At 33.8% G+C, this 20,867-nt stretch overlaps 1 protein-coding gene across 1 annotated transcript in view; it reads left to right on the plus strand.

The window, feature by feature from the left end:
- The first annotated feature begins 504 nt into the window (after positions 1–504).
- The window catches only part of LOC106100140, a 158,247-nt gene continuing 137,884 nt past the window's right edge, over positions 505–20,867 (plus strand). Inside the window, exons 1-2 of the mRNA XM_013278883.1 lie at positions 505–586; positions 20,309–20,509. Of these exons, the coding sequence (XP_013134337.1) occupies positions 20,443–20,509 (67 nt within the window). The 5' untranslated portion in view covers positions 505–586; positions 20,309–20,442. The remainder of the gene's footprint in view (positions 587–20,308; positions 20,510–20,867) is intronic.

Genomic DNA, 20,867 nt, shown 5'->3' on the forward strand with positions numbered 1-20,867 from the left:
AACGGATCTCGATTAAATTTGGCATAGCTGTAGATAATAATTTGGAAGAACACATAGGTTACTTACATACTTTTAAATTTCACTCGGACGGAATCGCGGGCGAATGCTAATTTCATATTAATATTGTCAACGGCATTACGAAAAAAACGCAATAATTTTCGTGCTAGCCCTCTGTTATTGCATCCATTAACCATCTGTCTTTACACTTATTGGTGAAGTTTTATTTCTTCGACGGAGCGTAGTAATGAAAACCTAAAGTCGTATAGAAAATGGGTACGAAGATTAAGGTTTGGCTTAATTCTGATATGTTAGGCTATACATCAACAAACACTAATAGAAGGTAGCAGTGGCCCCAAAACGTCATTATTTAGTTCAATTTGCAGAATTAGCTTGATAAATGTGTTTGAATTACCGTTTTCGTAGACGTGCGCGCGCCGTAGAGCGGTCTCGTAGCGGAGACAGTGTGTGTTTGAGACCCGCGCGCGTAGCACGTCTGTTGTGCTACGTGGGAGCTTACGATCGTTTGGACATTGTCGAGTTGGTGAAAGGGTTAAGTGTAGTGTTGTGAAATAGTATTACGTTTGAGGTAAGAATTGATTAGTATAACGGGATTTTTTTTTACTTTAATTGAGAAATTAGCTTTTTATTTATGTCCACTTTTGATGAATTATGTTTATAAGATCTTAGTGCATTGTAACGCCATTTAAAAATAGATATTTATTACGTTGTATAGTGATTTTAATTTAAAAAAAATAGTTTAACTCCTTAGAGATATAAAGATATGAAAAATGTGTAAGATTAACTGAATTATAATTTATTTATATAATTATTAGTATTTATTTGTAAAGATAAAGTGTTTGAATTTATCTATAACTACTGTTGTATGGTAAAGGTCCTCTGATAAGTAACATAAAGTGCGCAATTAAATTATTTATCTCGATCTCTGAGAAACGTTCAGATTTACATTAAACAATACCAGGAAATCTCACTATCAATGTAAGTCGCTCTTTTTGTTTGAATAATGCATTACCGTTGAACGGAATACTTGCGGTGGAGGATTTTATATTTTTTTTTCTTCACTTTATTGTCATTTAAGTTCTAAATCTTCGCTATTCTTCAACTTTAGACTAAATTTAAGCTTGAAATCTTAAAACTTTGATACTGCAACAGTAACAAATAAATATAATTTTGATTATGAATGATTTAAATTGCTTTGAATTACAAGTTGTTTACGTACTCTAGATTACTTCTTGACGCTTATGGAAGTTATAATTTTTATCTAATAACACTAATAACTATTAATAAGATGTTATCTCTTAGTTAATAAAACATACTTTATGATTTTGTTTACTAAAGATATAATTTGATTTAATTCTCATACAACAATGTTCAACACAAAGTATTATGGGAAATGTATTTTAATCATATAAATTACTAGATGTCGTGACGTGCGCGTGGCATAAAAAAAGGAAAATACTTAGCCTATGTTTCTAAGGTTACATAGCTTTTTAATGGTGCAAGAATTATTAAAATTGACCCAGTAGTTTTTGAGTTTAATACATACAAAAATACAAATCTTTCCTCTTTATAATATTAGTATAGATATCTCTTGAATAAAATAACTTGAGAATTTGTAAGTCAGATAAAGAACGAATTATACAATCTTAGCGTACGACTAAAATTCACATAAACAACAAAGTAGAGATCGCATAAAATTGGATTGAAGAACTATAAAACGAACACCACTAAAATAATTTAAAATTTGGTGTTGTGCCAAGCTGACACTTACAGCGCGGCATACACATGTTTCGGTTATGACGTCGCTCTGCAAATAAACGCTGCCCAGTTAAATCACATAAAACAACTTAAGTGTACACGAATACTGAAGTTATTACTTCGTACATATACGTCATTTAAGTACATTACAGAATAAAACGAAAGTCCTAACGTAAATAACAGACTAGCTGTTGCTCGCGACTTCGCCTGAAATTAAAAAAGTAATAAAAAATATAACCTATGTTACACACCGATAACGTAGCATTCTAATGGTGAAAAATTTTTCAAATCGATCCAGTACTTTTTGATTCATATCAATACAAACAAAAATACAAATCTTTATAATATTAGTATAGATTGTGACAAATTTTAAAACGACATGTAAATACTAACTTTCACCCGCGACTCCGTCCAAGTGAAATTAGAAAAAAGTAAATTATAGGTTATGGCAAATTTTGTCGAGATCCGTTTACCAATTTAGGCTACAAACTTATCAAACATCCATCTTAACATCGTATTTATGATATTAGCAAGATGATACACAAAAGTCACCTTGGACATTATTGAATACGTTGCCAAATTAGACGAAAGATAATTGTAATGTATCAAAATAGAAAATGACCTAGTATCGGATATTAAATACATCGCTCGTTAGAATGTTCTACTCAATCAAAGGAAGTATTAAAAACATAATAATTTTGTCTTTTATAATCGTCTTGACTCACAATCAGAATCAGTAGTAGGTCTACAATATGCCAATCAAGCATAAAAACACTTACTCGAAACACAATCTCGCAGAATTTAAGTATTAGTATGAAAATACATTTGTCTCTCTTTTTCATATTGGAATGTAAAAGATGACTATATGTTTTACGTTAGTTTCAATGTAAATCTATCGCTATGGAGCATACTTCGCTATTTCCTGGTTATAACGAGCCGCTCGTTGTCGTCTGTCGGAGCTGTCATCCGACAATTGCTGTAGTGTTCCACAATTGGTTCCAGAAGTGATGGAAGAAGATATAATTCATAATATTTTGTCCTATATGGAGATACTGTAACAGTTTAGTATTTTTTTTTACGGAGAGAACAGTAATTTAAAACAGATGATGTATGATAGATTTTTGTCGAAACGAAATCTTGTTGGCCTGACCCTACAGAAGTAGGATAAGGGGAGGAAGGTGATGATGATGATGATGATGGTGATAATGAGAGAACAACAATTTCAAATTACTAGTAGTTGCTCGCAACTTCATCCGCTTGTAATTAAAAACAATAAAAACAAAACCCATGCTACTTACTGGTATCGTATTTTTAATAGTGAATGATCGTTTGAAATTGGCCTAGTCATTTTTGAGTTATTCCAATACCTAAAAAAATACAAATCTTTCATATTTATGATATTAGTACAGTTTTAACTGGGATAACATTTTTTGTATTTTATGTACTGTGTACTACAGCATCCATCGTTTACCTTCATTTTTACTTTTTGAGTATTCTGAGATAGTCATATATCACATTATTTCCTCCAAATATTATTTGTACATACAAATTATGCTTGAAATTTTAAAATTAAGCTTTTCATGCGTAACAAATTTCATACAAGATTAATGAATATTTTCGATCTATGAGTTCGCAAACATCGTCGCAGGTGATTAATCAAAGCTGTCACTTGCCTCAAGTGGGCAATAAACGTCCAATGATGTTAGCACGTAGATACAAAATAATTTGCATTCTTACAATATCAATATACATTTAAGATATATGTAATATTAGACAACTTATTTAATTGATACTGTCGCTTTAAACTCAGAGCAACACTTCCAGTCAAGACTCAAGTTGCGTGCGAATCTATCCATACTTCTAATGACATTGACAGCTGTCAGCTAGGGACGTGATTATGCCGATAATCTAGAGTTGTGCCAACTCTACAGCACGGTACTAGTTTTGTTCTTAACAGTAACTATAAAGCGTGCGCCATACAAGAAAGTATACGCACATATTTAGTCTCGCTTTGATTCCTATAAGCTTAATGGGGTTACACTAATCGATTTTTAATTGTACAAATATTTGAATTGTCTGCGAAACAATCGACAATCGCACAATTGTGTGCAAATTAAAGGTGTGTGCCCTCTTTTAAATGAAATTTATTGGTCTAATTAATTTATTAAATTTAGAAAAGCATCTTTGAATGCGGAAGTATGGCAGCGGTCGCTATTTTAGCGAATTCCTCGTTTATCACTGATACTAGCACTATGATAACTTTTGAATCTAATAGTATTGTGATTTTAATGAGATTTACCGATGGGTAGGAAATAAACGTCCCCAACTGTACACGTTAATTGCCACAAATTAATTGATTGAAAGGAACGTCGGTGGCTCAGTAATTTAAGCACTTGACTTGTAATCTACAGGTCTTGGGTTCGAATCCCGGCGTGTACCAATGTGATTTTCGATTTTTCGAATTTTCATATGTACATAATTTACCCGACCTTCTTACGGTGAAGGAAAACATCGTGATGCAACCTGCACATATCGGCGAAGAAACTCAAAGATATGTGTGAAGTATGGCCTAATCACCCTAATTTAGGGTAGGCTCCGAGCCCCTCGGTGAGGACATTTAGTGAGCTGGTGATGATGATGATGATGAATTGATTTCAAAAATATCTACAAATATCTACTTACAGTGAAACAACAACTTGGAGAACTTTAAAATTATTTTATACTTGTTGATAAAAAGTTCGTCGTTGGCTCCTGATGTTCCGCGAAGTTTTGTTGTTTTTTTTTATCAACTTATTTGCGACATTTACAGCATAAGTTTGGAGTATTCATCGTATCTGAAATTAAATTAATTTTGTAGTCATGAGATTTTTATACGCGGTTTTTTGTCTTGTAATTTACTTTCGTTCAAGGAAGACTTTATAGTCTTGCCAATTATTTGTACATTATGACAAGTATTATAAAATTAGTGTACAAGAAGGTTGAGGACATTTCCTAGTAAAATATCTTAAGGTATGCTGACCCTATTCGTCATTAAGAAAGAGTTGTAACATATTTTTAAACCGCGACCGACGAGAAAAAGGTAGACAGTTTAGGTCCCACAAGAGATTTCTAAGAGCTCATTTGGCTAATTGAAACCTAGAATTCAGGTTACATTCCTGTTAACGTATGTTATTTTTAGACTCAAATGTCAGCCCGCTTATGTCCTTGTTCTCTCGTATGGTGCTACACTTGACTTAGTTTTCTGGTAACGAGCCCGCTACGGAAGTTCTTGTCTTAAAAATGAATGCAAACTTGTCAGGTGCTAAGTTGATAGGCTATTACAATATACCAATGGTTCGCAAGAACATTCTTAATGTGAGACATTTAATACTATGGGCTGTCCCACCACTGGCTGATAGACGCTCAGATAGCTTAACAGTGACGTTTCTGTGAGATAAGGTAACAAAATCCGATATTTCCATAGCACATATTACCCGTTGGATTGTTATCAGACAATTTACAATTTAGTGGGACAGGCCATAAATATACTACGTCTTAATTGACAAGGCCACGATTAAAGTCTAAATTCCATTAAAATTATGAAATTTGACGTCTGTCATATTGTAAGCGGCGCTTAAAAAGAAAAATGTTAGGCTTCGATTCAGTATTCAGCCGTATTATAGAACCAATAATGTTACTAATGTTAGGTTTAAATGCGAAAGCTTGGATGGATGGGTGTTTGTTAAAGTTGGTCGCCTGAACGGCTAAACGGATCTCAGTGAAATTTGGCTCAGATGTAAAGTCTGGATGAATACATAGGCTACTTTGTTTTGCTTCTTTGTTAATTCTACGCTGACGGAGTCACGTGGATCAGCACAAAGATACATTTCCAACCACAATTAATTGTGGTGTGTGGTGTGGAAAGGATGAATTTTTTAATGTCATATTAATATGAATCAAATTAATTCTTTCGTTGTGTTTAATACAAAGTTTAGATCAAAGTTTTTGACTTAGTTAATTTAATTCATACTTAATAAGGAAGGGCATGATGGATGTGAATTTTCTTCTCCTTTGATGTAACACGATATTTAACATTTGTAGCAGTCAAAAAGCATAGACACAGGATCATTTGTCGCCGGTATCGGCGGCACAAAGACTGCCTCGCTTCTTTTGTGCGACGTCGCTTTGTTGGCCGTACGGGACGCTTTATCGCTACAATTGTGAAGGCAACATCTCGCAGCGACGTCATTCTGCCAGTAAATAGGGTTAACGTTAACATATTTCAAGTTAACGCGGTGTTAAGTTAACATTCGTTGCTGAGTTGACAAATCACTCGATACGTGCGACGTTGTAAAACCATAAGGAAATTCCTCATTAGTTTTGTAATAATTTTTTAATATTAATTATTTTTTAAAATATAGAATTGTGAATTTTATAACCTTTTACAAAAAGTGATTATACAACTAAGAGTTAAGTTGAATGAATACGTAAATCAAGACGAATTTCGTTACATGACAAGGAAGGAAGATGGAACATAGAGAGGAGAAAAAGAGATAGTTGTATGTGCGTAGTTGCGTTTTAGAATTATCCTTTTTTGAATATTGCATTACATGCTTTGTATTGGAAACCTTTTGCTTATTTTTAAATATATTTTTTCATAAAAATTTCTTTTTCTTCAATATCCTATTCCTTTCGTTTCGGACGAAGTTGAATACACTCGAAACTTTTAACAAGCTAAAAGCCGTATAGCGCATTCAGATGTAAGAGGCTTGTTTGTTAAATATCAATACATCGACGTGCGCAACACAATACACAATTTTGCACTCAACTTGAATATTTCACAGAAGTATGAGGAGAGAAGCGCATTCATGCGGATTGCAACACATTTTGACAACGACGATGTTCGAAATAAAACGTTACTGATTATCTTATGAACTTCGCAAATTTATTTACAAGCTAAGCTTCTTAAAGTAAATAATTTACACTTAATTTTTTTTAGATAGTAAACCACAAGAAATTTTGCATATTTGGAATTACTACAACGCACATTACCAAATCTCATTTCCACACAAAGGTAGTAAAAAGTTTCTTTTACTCACCAAAACAAAACCCGTCTTGACGGAAAACAAATAAAGCGTGGACTGAATTATGGAAAAGGTGCAAAGGTGGGGAAAGGGAAGGTAGAAAAAGCGAGTAGACAATTCGCTTTATCCTCGCACATCCAATGCACCTAGAGTGACACTAGCTTATTCCGATTTAACAGACAATGGGTCAGAGCACACAATAGAGGTTCGAGTGAACAAAACCGTAGTTGGCGTCTCGCCGGCCTTTGTGCGCACTTTATGAATTGTCTCGGAAACTCTCGCCGAGACGAATGAAAGTTTAAACTGTATCCAGATTAACAGGACCCCATTGTCTGCCGTTAGTTATTGGATGCTTGTTGCTTTTTATTGCGATTCAGCGCCAACCAATTGCTTCTGATTTGACGGATATTTACACTTTGATAGTTTACAAATTGATTTTGTTGTCATTTTACCACAATATCAGATTTATCTAATAAAACATTTTTACACACTTGCGTTTTTTTCTAACTCTCTTGTTTCTTGTAAGTTAATCAAGGATTAGTGTTTTTATTATCTTTTTACCTTCATAATAATTAAAATGCATCAGTTTTACATCACTTCATGTTTTTCTCTCGTCACTATATTTCAGTGATATTCAAATCAAAGTGAGTTTTATTTCTATTGGTATAGAATTGAATTTAGCTTAGCAAGTGACAAGCGATGAGGTAAATTTAATGCAAAGAACCTGCTAATTAGATCCACGGAGGTTGAGACATTAATTTCGTTGTATAAAAAGCTTTATAAAGGTAGTGTGTTGCGTTGTTTTTTCCGTTTCACTAATGAAACCCCTTGAGGGAGCGACGGTGACGGAGCTTTAGGTTTTTCCACATTAAAAGCTTTTCGCTTTTCCAAATTTCACAGTACGTCAAAGAGTTTAATTAATACAGAATTTTCAAAGGTCCTATGTACTCCTTTTAATGTTTATTCAACGTTGACTTTTACCGAATTACATTTATCTGGATTAACTTTGACAATTTTTGCTTTATTTCATTTCATAGCTTGAACATTTATAACCGCTTTATTAAATGCAATATTGTCGGTGGCTCAGTGGTTTAAGCACTTGTAATTTACAGGTCTTGGGTTCGAATCCCGCCATGTACCAATGTGATTTTCGAATTGCCATATATAATAATTTACCCGACGTTCTTACGGTGAAGGAAAATCATGATACCTACACATATCGGCGAAGAAATTCAAAGATATATGTGAAGTCAACCAACCCGCACTTGGCCAGCGTGGTTGACTATGGCCTAGTCACCCCTTGTTTGGGGTAGGCTCCGAGCCCCTCGGTGGGAACTTATAGTGAGCTGGTGATGATTAAATGCAACATGCGTGGACGGTTCAGACAATTTAAATACATTCAACAAGGTTAGTATAAAAAATACTGATAAGCCCATTTGATTTGGTATATCGGGTAAAAGTATATGACCAGGCATATGGTTTCGTTGCATTTGTGATGATATAAATTTATTAGCTTCATTATAGAAAGAAATATTAATAGAAATAGACAATTCTTTTAGACAAAGAAATGCTTTATAAAACCGAAGTCTCGACCTCCGATGTGCCAACATAAATGAAGGCAACTGTAATGCCGGTTTGTCGGGATTTCATTCTGACGTGTGTAGATTTGCGCGGAACAAGCAATGTAATCAGGGAACTTATTATTTTCCCGCCATCCTTTATAACGTTACCAGTTTGATCCCGTTACAGCGTCCCGCTTGTCACTTCGCTTATTTGCGTGGCTGAGAATTGTGAGGAAAAAAACAGAAGTTTTCTTTGCCGGCATCAAAGTTATGAAAGTGTTATTGTTGTATTTTTTTGCCATGTTGGAAAAAGATGTAATATAAACTATTTCTTTAATAAAATGGCACAAAAAGTTGCAGATACTGACTACTAACCTTTAAACATAGTCTATTATAGATAATTCTCTGTTCAGTCAATCTTAAGATTTTCATCGCATAAATAAACAATTCTAATAGAATTCAGCAAGGGACAGGCTTACATGGTCGGCAATATATTCCACTATAGAGCTCCTTTAACCTGAAACACTCTCAACTTATCTCAGATGTTAACCATAAAAAGATCATTATGCAAGTTATTTTGAATCCTATTACCAAGGCGAAAGGTTGCTTTTGTGATTTTGTTGTGATAAATGTCTAGGGAGGCTAGTTACATTCGGTTCAGTCGGCCGATGTCTGCGATAGGATCGGGGGCAGGCTGTTTTGTTTCGTTATTTCGTCAGGAGTTATCTCTCAGATGAGCGACACTCCGTCTACGTTAGCGTCAATGCTCTATTCAATAGAATGAAGAAAATAAAATCGTATTATTTGATTGAATGAAAATGAAAGAGAATTTTATCAAATGTTTTGTTAAGATGTTTTAGTAGAGTCCCTGTAAAAGAAAAAGTGAATATGTCACTAAGAGTGGTAACAACTAGTGAATAAATATTATCGAAAGGTGAATTTATAGTATGAAAACAAAGCCACAGTATAGTTCAAGTAAACATTTCGTCAGAGAATGTAAAATTTATACAGAATTTATCGAATGGCGGACCAATTTTCACAGCAACGTTTTCCCAATGCGCGCTATCCATTTCTGATGCAAGCATAATCAGCTTAACTCTGTTCAGATGAAAAAAGGTAATGGACTGAAAAAATGAGTGTACATCGCGTCCGGTTGAATTTCGGACTCAATGACGTAGAAGCATCGCCTTCATCCAATAATTCCTTTTTAAAGGGAATACCAAAATATACAAGCAATTTTGTTCATTTCAGACACGGTGTGCTACAACTTAAATCCGTTATTTTTATTATTTACCTGAAAATACGAAGTTCATTCGTCATTAAAAGATTTGTAATTTTGGATTTTTGTATGTGTTCGATTTACGTAAAAACTACTGGGCCGATTTAAATAAATCACTCACCTTAGAAAAGGAGGTAATCTGTGAGTATTTTTTTTAAATTTCAAGTGAATGAAGTTCCAAGAAACAGTTAGTCATTTATAAAATTTGTGATGAATAAAAAAATACCAATATTTTAATGAGAAGTTTAACTTTGAAATGCAATTGTAATTATTTTATGTACCTAATTATTTTATGTCCTAACCTATGTAGTAAATAATGTAAAACAGGCGGCTAATTGTCGTTGTGAGGCAGATAATTAGGAATTATTGCCCTCGTTGCGTACAAACAGGATAGTTAACTAATTTATTTGTGCCCCAGTTAGACACGAGTTTTTATCACAGTAAAAATCACTGCGATATATTCACAGCAATTTATGCAACTAGCTAGGAATTAAGTAATCTTATACAATAAATAGACTAGTCTAGTCACCCTAAGGGTAAGCTCCCTCGGTAGGGACGTATAGTGGTGATGATGATGATGGTACAATAAATTAGCAGCATCATTTTATAGTCATTGTCTTACACGACACTTTTGTGTTGATGTGTTATGTTATTTTTATAAACGAGAGGTTTTGAAGCAAAGACGAGCTGCGTATTCACTAATTTATTATATCTCCCCTACAACTATTATAATCATAATAACTGTTTACTTAATCGTCTATCTCTAATGACCTCACAGATGAAGATGTTTTTTAAAGTACTTGATTTACTTTTGTAGCATATATTAAAAAAAAAAATCAATATATCGTTGTCTTTATTTTGCTATAAAATCGTATTGAATTTCTAAGCAATATGTAAAACAGTTTTGAACATAAGGACAATGATCGTATTTCTAAGAGCGAACCACACTTTTAAATAAACAATCGCACAACTGTTTAGTCACGCTTTGATTGCTATGAGCTTATATGGATGTGCACACTACTCGATTTTTAGTTGTGCAACTAAACTGTTGAATTGGCTGCGAAACAATCATCATCATCCACTTGCCCTTATCCCTTACGGAGGGTCGGCACAGTATGTGCTGCTCTTCCATACATCTCTATCAGCCGTCATATCTGAATCCATTCCTTTTTAAGCATATCCTCTTTCACACAATCCATCCATACTTTCTTCGGTCTTCGTCTTCCTTTGTAGCCATCCACATTCAATCTTAACAATTTCTGGTTTATGTCCCCATCATCATTGGCTGCGAAACAATCGACTGTCACAAAACAGTTGTGCAATTGTTTAGTCAAAGGCGTGCGCTCGTTCTAATTAATTCGTTAAACTATTAAAAACACATATTTCTCTTTGTTATTACCCATCTTCCTTACTTTAAATAATTCAACCTGCTTATCCTCTAGTGTGAGCACACTTTTGAAGTTGACTTTAAAATCGCGTCAAAATATCGTTGAGTTAACGATGTTTTCGCCAACTTTCGAGAGCTTAAATAAAAATCAATGATGCATACATCGCTTGCAGTTCAGCTTGTTACAAACTCCTCGCTACCCAAGATAACAATTTAATAGATACTATGACATACTTGAGTACTTTAGAAGGTACACGTTTAGGATTTGAAAGATATAGTTTTCACGTTGATTATAGTGTGAAGTAAATCTTAAGCCTGAGAAGAACTTAAAAAAAAAAGATTATTTAATACTGTGCTGAAGAAAAAGCAGGAGACTGTCTCCAGAAAGATGAGAACTATTTTGACAGGAAGGCAGCGAATGCACGCCGAAATATTTTAGACGAACTTTTTTGTTCCAATTCTGCGCCGACAGAGTCACGAGCGATCACTAGTTATTGATATATCTATATCATACTAAAATAATGCGACAGTTTAGATGGATGGATGGATGTTAGAGTTTGTAGCCTAAACGGCTAAACGGTTTTCGATAAAATTCGGTATGGATGGAGGGGACAGTCTGAAAGAATATAGGCTACTCACTTTTGTTTATTTTAAATCCACGAGGACGGAGTCGCGGGCGAAAGCTAGTACAATAATAAAACGAAAAGGCGTTGTTGCATAAATCTTAATAAACAAGACAAACTGATAGAGCGAGTGAATCGGGTCAAGAAAACAAGGTGAGCTCATTAAAACTTTATCGAAATGCGCATTACGTATGAAGTCTGGATCGGGTTAGAGACGGCAGCGGCAGTGGGGGGATTCAGGGGTAGAGGGGGGACCGGTGCACACAGTGGCAATAACTCAAGCCATTCTCTCAACTCCTATAGCCCATTTTTCATGCTACAACATTTTATCTGCGAAGTCGCGCGGCGCCGACTTGAGTGGACTTTTGACTTTTGCCTTACGCTCTTTTTAAGTATGCCACTTTATTGTGCAAATTGATATGTTAAGTAGTTATATTTGATTGAAGATTTATTTATCGTGTCGTAATATTACGTTTAATTTTTATTTACTATTGACGTGTGACCTCTAACCCTTTTCATGTATTCTTCGTCTTGTAACGAAATGCGTTCAGCGTGACTTGACCTTGTAATTTAATTCTAGAATCCTCAGTTTTATAAACTATAGCTATTGCTCGCAACTTTGTCCGCGTGATATTAAAAAATATAGCCAACTAGATGTGTCCGTGCGGCTTCTATATTAACAAACTTTAACAATAAAATAAAATTTTATTGTCAAATCATCAATTGCAAATGTCAATGACATGACATGATGACAAACCACGGCAATCTTACTTGATGTTGGTAGCTTGTAGTTTATGGTCCCTTTCTTACAGAAGGTTTTTCTTCCAATTTATTGGTCCCCAAGTTATTAGCGTAAAAATTTGTAGCCTAAAGCATGTCGTAAGTGTAGGGCTTTTTATTAAAGAAATAATTATTCTAAAATATGCTGTGATTGCTGACATCCTACGCCACAAAGTATTGTGTGTTTACGCTTTATTATGTAGTTTCTGTAGTTTCTGAGTTATTCCAATACATACGAAAATCCAAAAATGTAAATTAATTCTCTTTATAATATTAGTATAGACAAATTTAAAAAAAATGTATAATAATACAAGGTTATTATTTTCTTCTTAAAGTTGTGTGAAAGGAAATTAATTCAGTTAATTTATATTCCCTTAGGAAGTTGACAATTCACATGACGTAATACGTTCCCATTCGATAACAGGTATTCAGGTCCGCAAGATAACATCTCAAATTGGCGGAATGATTTACTGCGCGTTGTTTGCTGAGCTTTGATTTGTTTCCCCCCGTCGTAAATTTGTGAATTTGATGCTTGATATAGCTCGGATTTCGGCTCGTCGGAGCAAATCCGAGTGCAACTGAAGCAATACATTCGAGTTCTCAGACCGCAAATTCGGTCTCTTTGTGAGATTATGTTCTCCATTAAAATTAATACTGGTCGAAATTAAAATGAGAATTCAGTATTGGAAATATAAATACCGTTTCCGGGAATCTTTTAAAACTTATATTTAACGATAATTAAAAATACGTGAACGCAAATATTAATATGAATAATTCCGCAATGTAAGGTTCAGATTTAACTAGACATTTATAAGAAAAACTAGCTTCTTACTGCGACTCCGTCCGCGTGGAATAAAAAAAGCAAGTAGCCTTCTTCCAGACTATCCTCTATATTTATGCCAATATTCATCGAGATCCGTTTACCAGTTTAGGCTACAAATTCTAACCAACATCCATCCATCTAAACTTTCGCATTTATAACATTAGCAAGAGTAGGATGGATAAAAAAACAAATGTCTAATACTATCGAGTAACCTTAGTTTTATACATTTTCGTTGATAAGATAATATCATTAAATGGTTTAAAATATGATGCAGTTATTGTTTAAAACAGTAGAGCAATTTATAAACAGAATGCATATAAAGTTACCTTAAAAAAAGGAATCAAATAACATTTATACTGGCAGTATATGGCGTACAATCTTCGATAATAGCGAATAACATTATTGTCGAACGCTTAAAAATTGGAACGGGACCGTTAAGAATATTCCCCCTGCATTTAAACAACAGGCAATGAGATAGCGTCAGTTGCAATCGTATCGCCCGGGGCGTTTCAGGTGTTCGAAATTACTCGAAAACATCGCGAATTCGAGTCGAAATTGTAAGCGAAACTCGTCGAGATAACACCCCGATGCGAGTTTTGTGAAGCGTCTGGGAATTGTTCGAACGCTGTTGTATTACACGGAATAAACTGTGTGTCAACAAATGGAATTGTGGAAAGCGGGCGATTTTACTCAATATAGGAAGATTTGAAATGTTTTCGTTTTGCGATTTGAGAATAGGTTTTTGTTGTATATTTGAACAAAGCGTACGTTTCGATTTGACTTTGTCTCTTAAATGTTGATGTTAAAAGTAACCAATAACACGATTTCCAAGGACATTTAGAATTATTCATTTGTACACTAGGATGAATATTTTCTGATTCTTCATAGTCTATGAATATCTGTGTTTACTTAACTATAATAAAATCCAATGTTTATGGTAGATAAGGTAAGATTAAGTAATTTTTCATCTTACGTAAGTTAACATCAATTCTAGGAGCAATGCCAAGCATTCACCGTTCTGGCATATATTTGGCTGACATGACAGAGATCCTGAACCCACTAACACTGGGCTTATCACATTTAAATTAAGCGTCTTTCATTTATTTTTATCTTTATACTTATACTAGCTATTGCCCACGACTTCGTCCGCGTGGTTCCCGGGATAAAAAGTAGCCTATGTGTTCTTCTAGACTATGCTCTAAACCTGTGCCAAATATCATGGAGATCCGTTCAGCCGCTTAGGCTACAAACGCTAACAAACATCCATCCATCCATTGTAACTTTCGTATTTATAATATTTATATTATATGACATATGATAAGAGGGCAATCGTTGTTTTATTGTATCACTATATTATGCCCGCGACTTTGCACGCGGGAAATTAAAAGAAAAAACGCAGTCGGCCAATGTTTCATCTTTTAATTTATTTTGTTATTTCTTAGTATATTACGTACTACATATTTAATTTATTTCTGTATCAATTTTCATTAGATTTTGTTTGGGTTATAAACTTTACCTACTAATTTTCCACTTGTAAACTTTTGAATATATTCAAATCAGTAAAAAGTAAGAAAATATTACGATCTCTCTTGTTTATGTTGTTTGTTATCGCTGTTTTGTAACGAAAACAAACTGTTATAAATAAAAATATTGTTAATTTTATACATTTTATTATTATTTTCGAAAGTTTATTTAATAAACCGTTCAATTCTTAGAAATAAAGCCGAGATTAATTAAATAATATTGTTTTAATTTTTATAATATAAAGTGGCAAACGAGTATGCGGCCACCTGAATCCACCGAAATGGTAAGCAACCGCTGCCCATAAACATCCGCAATTGCAGATGCGTTGCCTATCCTTAATTGCCGGAGAGGAGACGCACATAAAGAGGACATTTCCTCTTTCTATGCGTCTCCTCCACCGTCAAATCCACTTTTCCTTCCCATCCTTTCCTCTTAAGAAATTGGTGGAAAAGGAAAAGGACTAAAATTAGGCCTCCGGTACCACATTCATCAGACGAAACGCGGAATTGCTTCCACTTCACGCCTGTTTTCTGTTTGGTCGTGGTATTACACCGGGCGAGCCGACCCTGCAGTGCGAAGATGTTAAAGCGGGCTCTACCATTGTTAAATTGACTGTTGTAATGATGTTTTAAAATTTTCGTTAACAAATTCATTAATATCACGAAGTTAAACATAATTTAATAGTCTAGTATTGTTAAAACTTTCCTCAAAGAACTTTGGTGTAAGTTTGTTCAAGTATAAAGAACAGTTTAAAAACTCTGTTGTTTGTTAACGTTTTGTTTAGTTACGCAAAATAATATTGTTTTGCTCTGATTATATTTAAGGGCCTTTATTGATGTGTAACAACATGAAACAATTTCATACTTCAAATGAATCTTGAAAGAATCAAAGTTTGTATTTTCGTTAACCGATTACACTCAGATTTGTGGCCATTTAATCAGATGATTGTGTTTATCCCGGAAGCATTTAATCATACTTCATACCAATATTATAAATGCGAAAGTTTAGATGGATGGACGTTTGTTAGAGTTGGTAGCTTAAACGGCTGAACGGATTTCGATGAAATTTGGTACAGATTTAGAGGATAGTCTGGAAGAACACATAGGCTACTTTCTTTTGTTTTTATTAATACTACGCGGACGGATTCGCGGGCGGAAGTTAGTTAACAATAAAGATATTAAAAAATGTATGGAACTGACAATTTTAGATTAGCAACGTGCTTATTACGTATTTATTCCTGTACATTTAGACACATTTTATGAATTCTACTAGCGACACCTGTGTAACGTAACGTGTTACACGACCAATTGTCCAGTCTGAACGTGGTGAAACTCTACATACATGCAGAACGTTGTTTGAATAATATTTATTTATTTATTTATTTATACAAACAAACATACAATATCACAATTCAAATATAATTTTACAAATACGTTTCTCACATTTTTTTTTACTTCTAATTTTAAATTCGGTATTTTGTTCAATTATATGTATATCCTTGGCTCCTTTACTAGGTTAATCCCTTGTATTAAAGGAGCCAATGACTTCCCTTAATTTGTGTAATATTATAACAAAATTCAAAAAACAAAATAGATTCAGCAATTCACCATTATTTCATATTAATTAATAATAAATTTATTAGTTAGGTAAGTATGTAGGTGTAGGTGTGTGCATGTGCTAGAATGTGTGTTTGTGTGTTTGCATGTGTGTATGTTTGTATGGTGAGTGGTTGTTAATTTAGATGAATGTAAGGAGTGTGTACATAATAATGTATTTATACTGATAAATATTAATCATTAGATATTATTATTGATTCACATGCGTTATAGTCCATTTCTTCTAACCAATAGCTTAGTTAACAAGATTTTCTTCAAATTCCTAGCATAGTTGGGGACAAAAGCTAGTTAATTTTATTGTTGAAAATATCAGCATATTTTTTAATTATTTATCAATATTTCTTTAACAATTCCAGCTAAGCTCTAAGCTTGTGCTACGAATTGTTTACGACAATAGTCGAATGGGTTTTGAACCTACGACCACGGGATCGGAAATCCGTACCCATTACTCTATTACGCTTCAAGTTAATATAATAGTTATACTTAAAGCTTATCTTATAATAAGTTTGTTACGTTAAAAATGGCTCATTCTGACAAAATAACTCGGATTTATTCGCGATTGCGTGTTATAACTCTTCCTTAGGAACAAGTCATTTGTCTGGAACATAAATTACAATGTCCAAATTATCTGATTCGTGTTCGCTTATCGTTATAGGTTCCGTAAACTTCCGCATCGAATATTTGTAACATAATATCTTATTTGTTTCCCTTTGATATCTCGAAAATATTCACAAACAATACGCTTATTTTATAAATTTATTAAATTTATAAAATATTAATTTTATTGTTATAAAGATCCTTGTTACTTTTTAAATTTATCATAAAGGAATGTAGAATGTTTAAAAAAAAAAATAGCGATTGATTATGTTTTGTTGTTTTATTTTGTTGTATAAAATGTTTATAAATCTGTCGAAGGAATTTATTACAATTGTATATTTCGATGTAAATTATTGACATTGTAATTGTAATACTCCTACTAAAAGAAGTATATGAGTCAATAAATAACAATGTAATACGATCTTTATGTAGTATATCGTGCTTGGGAGATGTAAAGTGAATGATTGCCCAAACTACTTAGGAAGGGATCCCGCGAGTTACGTTCGCCTTGCGATCGATCAATTGCTTTTAATCTTATTATAAACATTAGTATTTTATTTACTGCATAACATATTCCTTACTAATATTATAAAGAGGAAAGATTTGTAATTGTGTATGTATTGAAATCATTCAAAAAATAATAGACCAATATAAAAATTCTTGCACGATTAAAAAGCTATGTCATCACTAAGACGAAGTCCCGAGCTACATCCAGTTTATAAAAAAGAAAGCAGAAAACACGTGTACCACGTGATATCTTAAGAACTTTAAAAACCAATACAATAAGGAAAGTAATCTTATAAAATACTATATTTTTTGACGTTTGATTATGGACTTGGTTTTGGTAGTTAAGTCTACACACCATCAGTTTAAATTAAATACAGGTAAAACATATCTGTGTAGCGGGCTTTAGTAACATTCGTACAACAACGGTTGTACTAAACACTTATAGGTATTGTACGGAATTTTAGTTTTGTTACGATACATAGGTGTTCGTGTGTGTGAGTCCGTATACAGGATATGTCCTTTATCATGAACGTCTTGATTATTCTCATTTGGTTTCAAATAAAGATAAAATAGACTGATCGTCTTATATTTATAACGTAATTTCCTTTAGGATATATTTCAATGTCAAGTGATACATTATAAGAAATTTAGTGAGTAAAAATACAGTCTTGTCCCCATTCATCGAGCCGGCCCCCACATTATCCGGCCGATCAATCTTTGTGAATCAATTGAAAAATGTCGTTGCGGTTAGCGGACCTATTTAATTAACTTTTCCGGAGCATTATGACCGGTTTATATCCGGATTTTATACCCGGCCAGCATTGTGTAGACACAATATCGGTCGGTTTATTGTGACTCTTTGTCGAGTGCCAGATTGAGCACTTGATACCTCGCATCCGATCGAATGCTGACTCGCGGTTCGCTAATGGAACTCGATCTGAGTGAATGGATTTTTTTTTTAAATGAACGAGTGAACGAAGCGCTTAAACTAATAGCCGAATAGTTTCTTGGCAGCGTCGCTGAACTTGAAATGTTGAGCGGCGATGCTCCGGCGTGTTTCTTTTTTGTTTCTGGTCATGTCGTGCGGAAAGTTTTGCTCAAAGCAATCGCTTGGAAGAACATTTGTTTCAAATAGTAGTAATTTTGTCGCTTGCCAAACGATTTTTACCTTCAATGAAAGCAACTTTATTATTAACAAAAACGTAACAAAGATATTTTCCCATTCAATGACTAGATGTGCTTACTGATTTATCCATTAAGTATTTACAAACTCTTCGTTTTTCTATGAATTATATTAGATAAAACGTGAGTCCATTTGTATGTACTACATCAGTTGTCCGTTTCGGGAATATTGCCAAGAAAGATTTCATATTTATAAAGAAATTATTACATTTTTTATAGTACAGGGTGGCGGCTAGTTTCGCCATGTCACTGGGGTCATTGATCATTCACGGGTTCGCGCCTCAACACATTGCGCCGCCTAAATAAATCACCAAAGAAAAAAAACTTGTTTTCTCCCCTACCTGAAGCTATTCTTTTTTATGTCACATTTTCTTTCTTTTCGCACGTGTTTTATGTGAGTTCTTTGACAAAGAGATACGATTTAGTTGCAAAGATTCATGTGCGTCCAAATTATTGTGAATTTTACTGTTTTATTTATACTAATCCTGATTATACGATAGTTAACAGTTTGTTTCGCGTGAGAATGTATTAAAAAAATCATAAAAAAGTACTTGTAATAAAGAATGTTTACGCATGTTTACGCCACGCATTATTTTTTATTTCAGAGTTTCATATTTTTTCCATCATTCAAAGCATTGAATGTTTATAAAACGTTATTCAGGATATCTGATATACAGAAACAACTCAAATGTTACCATCATTAAAATAAAAGTAATGGTTGCAAAACTAAAGTCGTGAGACATTTTTGTTGACGTCACGGAAGCCGGCATTCATTCTGTACAAAGCCCCGACACCAACGTACAAAAGACTTGTTACCTTTCAAAAACTAACAGCAACCAAGTTTTTATGCAAACACTTATGTGACTGTTGTCAAATAACTCACACGAAGTTATTAAACAACCGTAATATATAGAAATATTCTTAAAAAAATCTGCATTATTAAGTTGTTTATATCATAAGAATGCGAAGCGATCGCTGCCCATACACATCCGCAATTGCAGAAGCGTTGCTAACCCTTAATCAACAGAGAAGGACACGCACATAAAGAATATTTCCCCTTTCTATCCGTCTCTATATAGGAATAAGTAAATGGTAGGAAAGGAAAGGGACTAAAATTAGGCCACATTCATAAGAAGAAACGAGGTATTGCTTCAACGCCTGTTTTCTGTTTCAACCAATCATTTCGTAAGATGTTAAAGCGGGCTCTATGACTGTTAAAAAAAGTCGAACTGTGCGACTGTTCAGTTAGAATTGAGAATATAACTATAGTAGGTTTTAAGAGATCTAAACATTTTATTACAATTTTTTTTATGGGTAGAAAATTTTATACTTAGTAAATTATACTTTTGTAATTGTAACCGTAACAGTCTGCAGTCAGTTGAATTGTACAATTAGACTGTACAATTTTCAATACAATAAAAATATGTCTACAGTAATTCCGATCAGCCTATGTTTACGATGTTACAAATTATATTTCAGTACATTATGTAAAGGATAATAGATGATGTATACAATAAAGATATTACAATGAGACCTCGAACCTTAAGGTCCCTTTGGCAACCCTCTAAAGATTGTTTCTTTTGTTACAGGTGCCCGTAACAAGCGTCCCTTCACTACGATGATGCCTTTAAACTCTATCCCTTAGCGTACATGGAAAAGACCGAGATATGATACGTAATATCCGATATTAGTGAATAAAATGTGCGAGTGATTTACAGGAACAATGGGGACAGTGAGTGCGAGTGTGTTTAAGAAAGTGGTGGCTGTAGTACTGCTGTTGTGGATAGATGGTGAGTAGGAAATGTTCTAATCTGTGACAATATTATCATATTATCATCATTATCACCAGATATTTGACGTCAATCGGTATTAATGCAACTTTAGAGCGGACGCACACCTTTCATTAAACTATTGTGCGATTGTCGATTGTCGATTGTTTCGCAGCCCATTCAACTGTTTAGTTGCACAACTAAAAATCGAGTAGTGTGCGCACTTCCATATAAGCTCATAGGAAACAAAGCGCGACTAAACAGTTGTGGGACAGTTTTAATCATAACCAAATATATAGTCCATTTCGTGATATATCTTTGAAAACTTTCGGATACTTAAGCTATCCTTTCAGTTTTACCTACTCTATATTCAAACATT

The sequence above is a fragment of the Papilio polytes genome, unplaced genomic scaffold (genome assembly GCF_000836215.1).
Source record: "Papilio polytes unplaced genomic scaffold, Ppol_1.0 DF824069.1, whole genome shotgun sequence".
Taxonomy (NCBI): Eukaryota; Metazoa; Arthropoda; class Insecta; order Lepidoptera; family Papilionidae; genus Papilio; species Papilio polytes.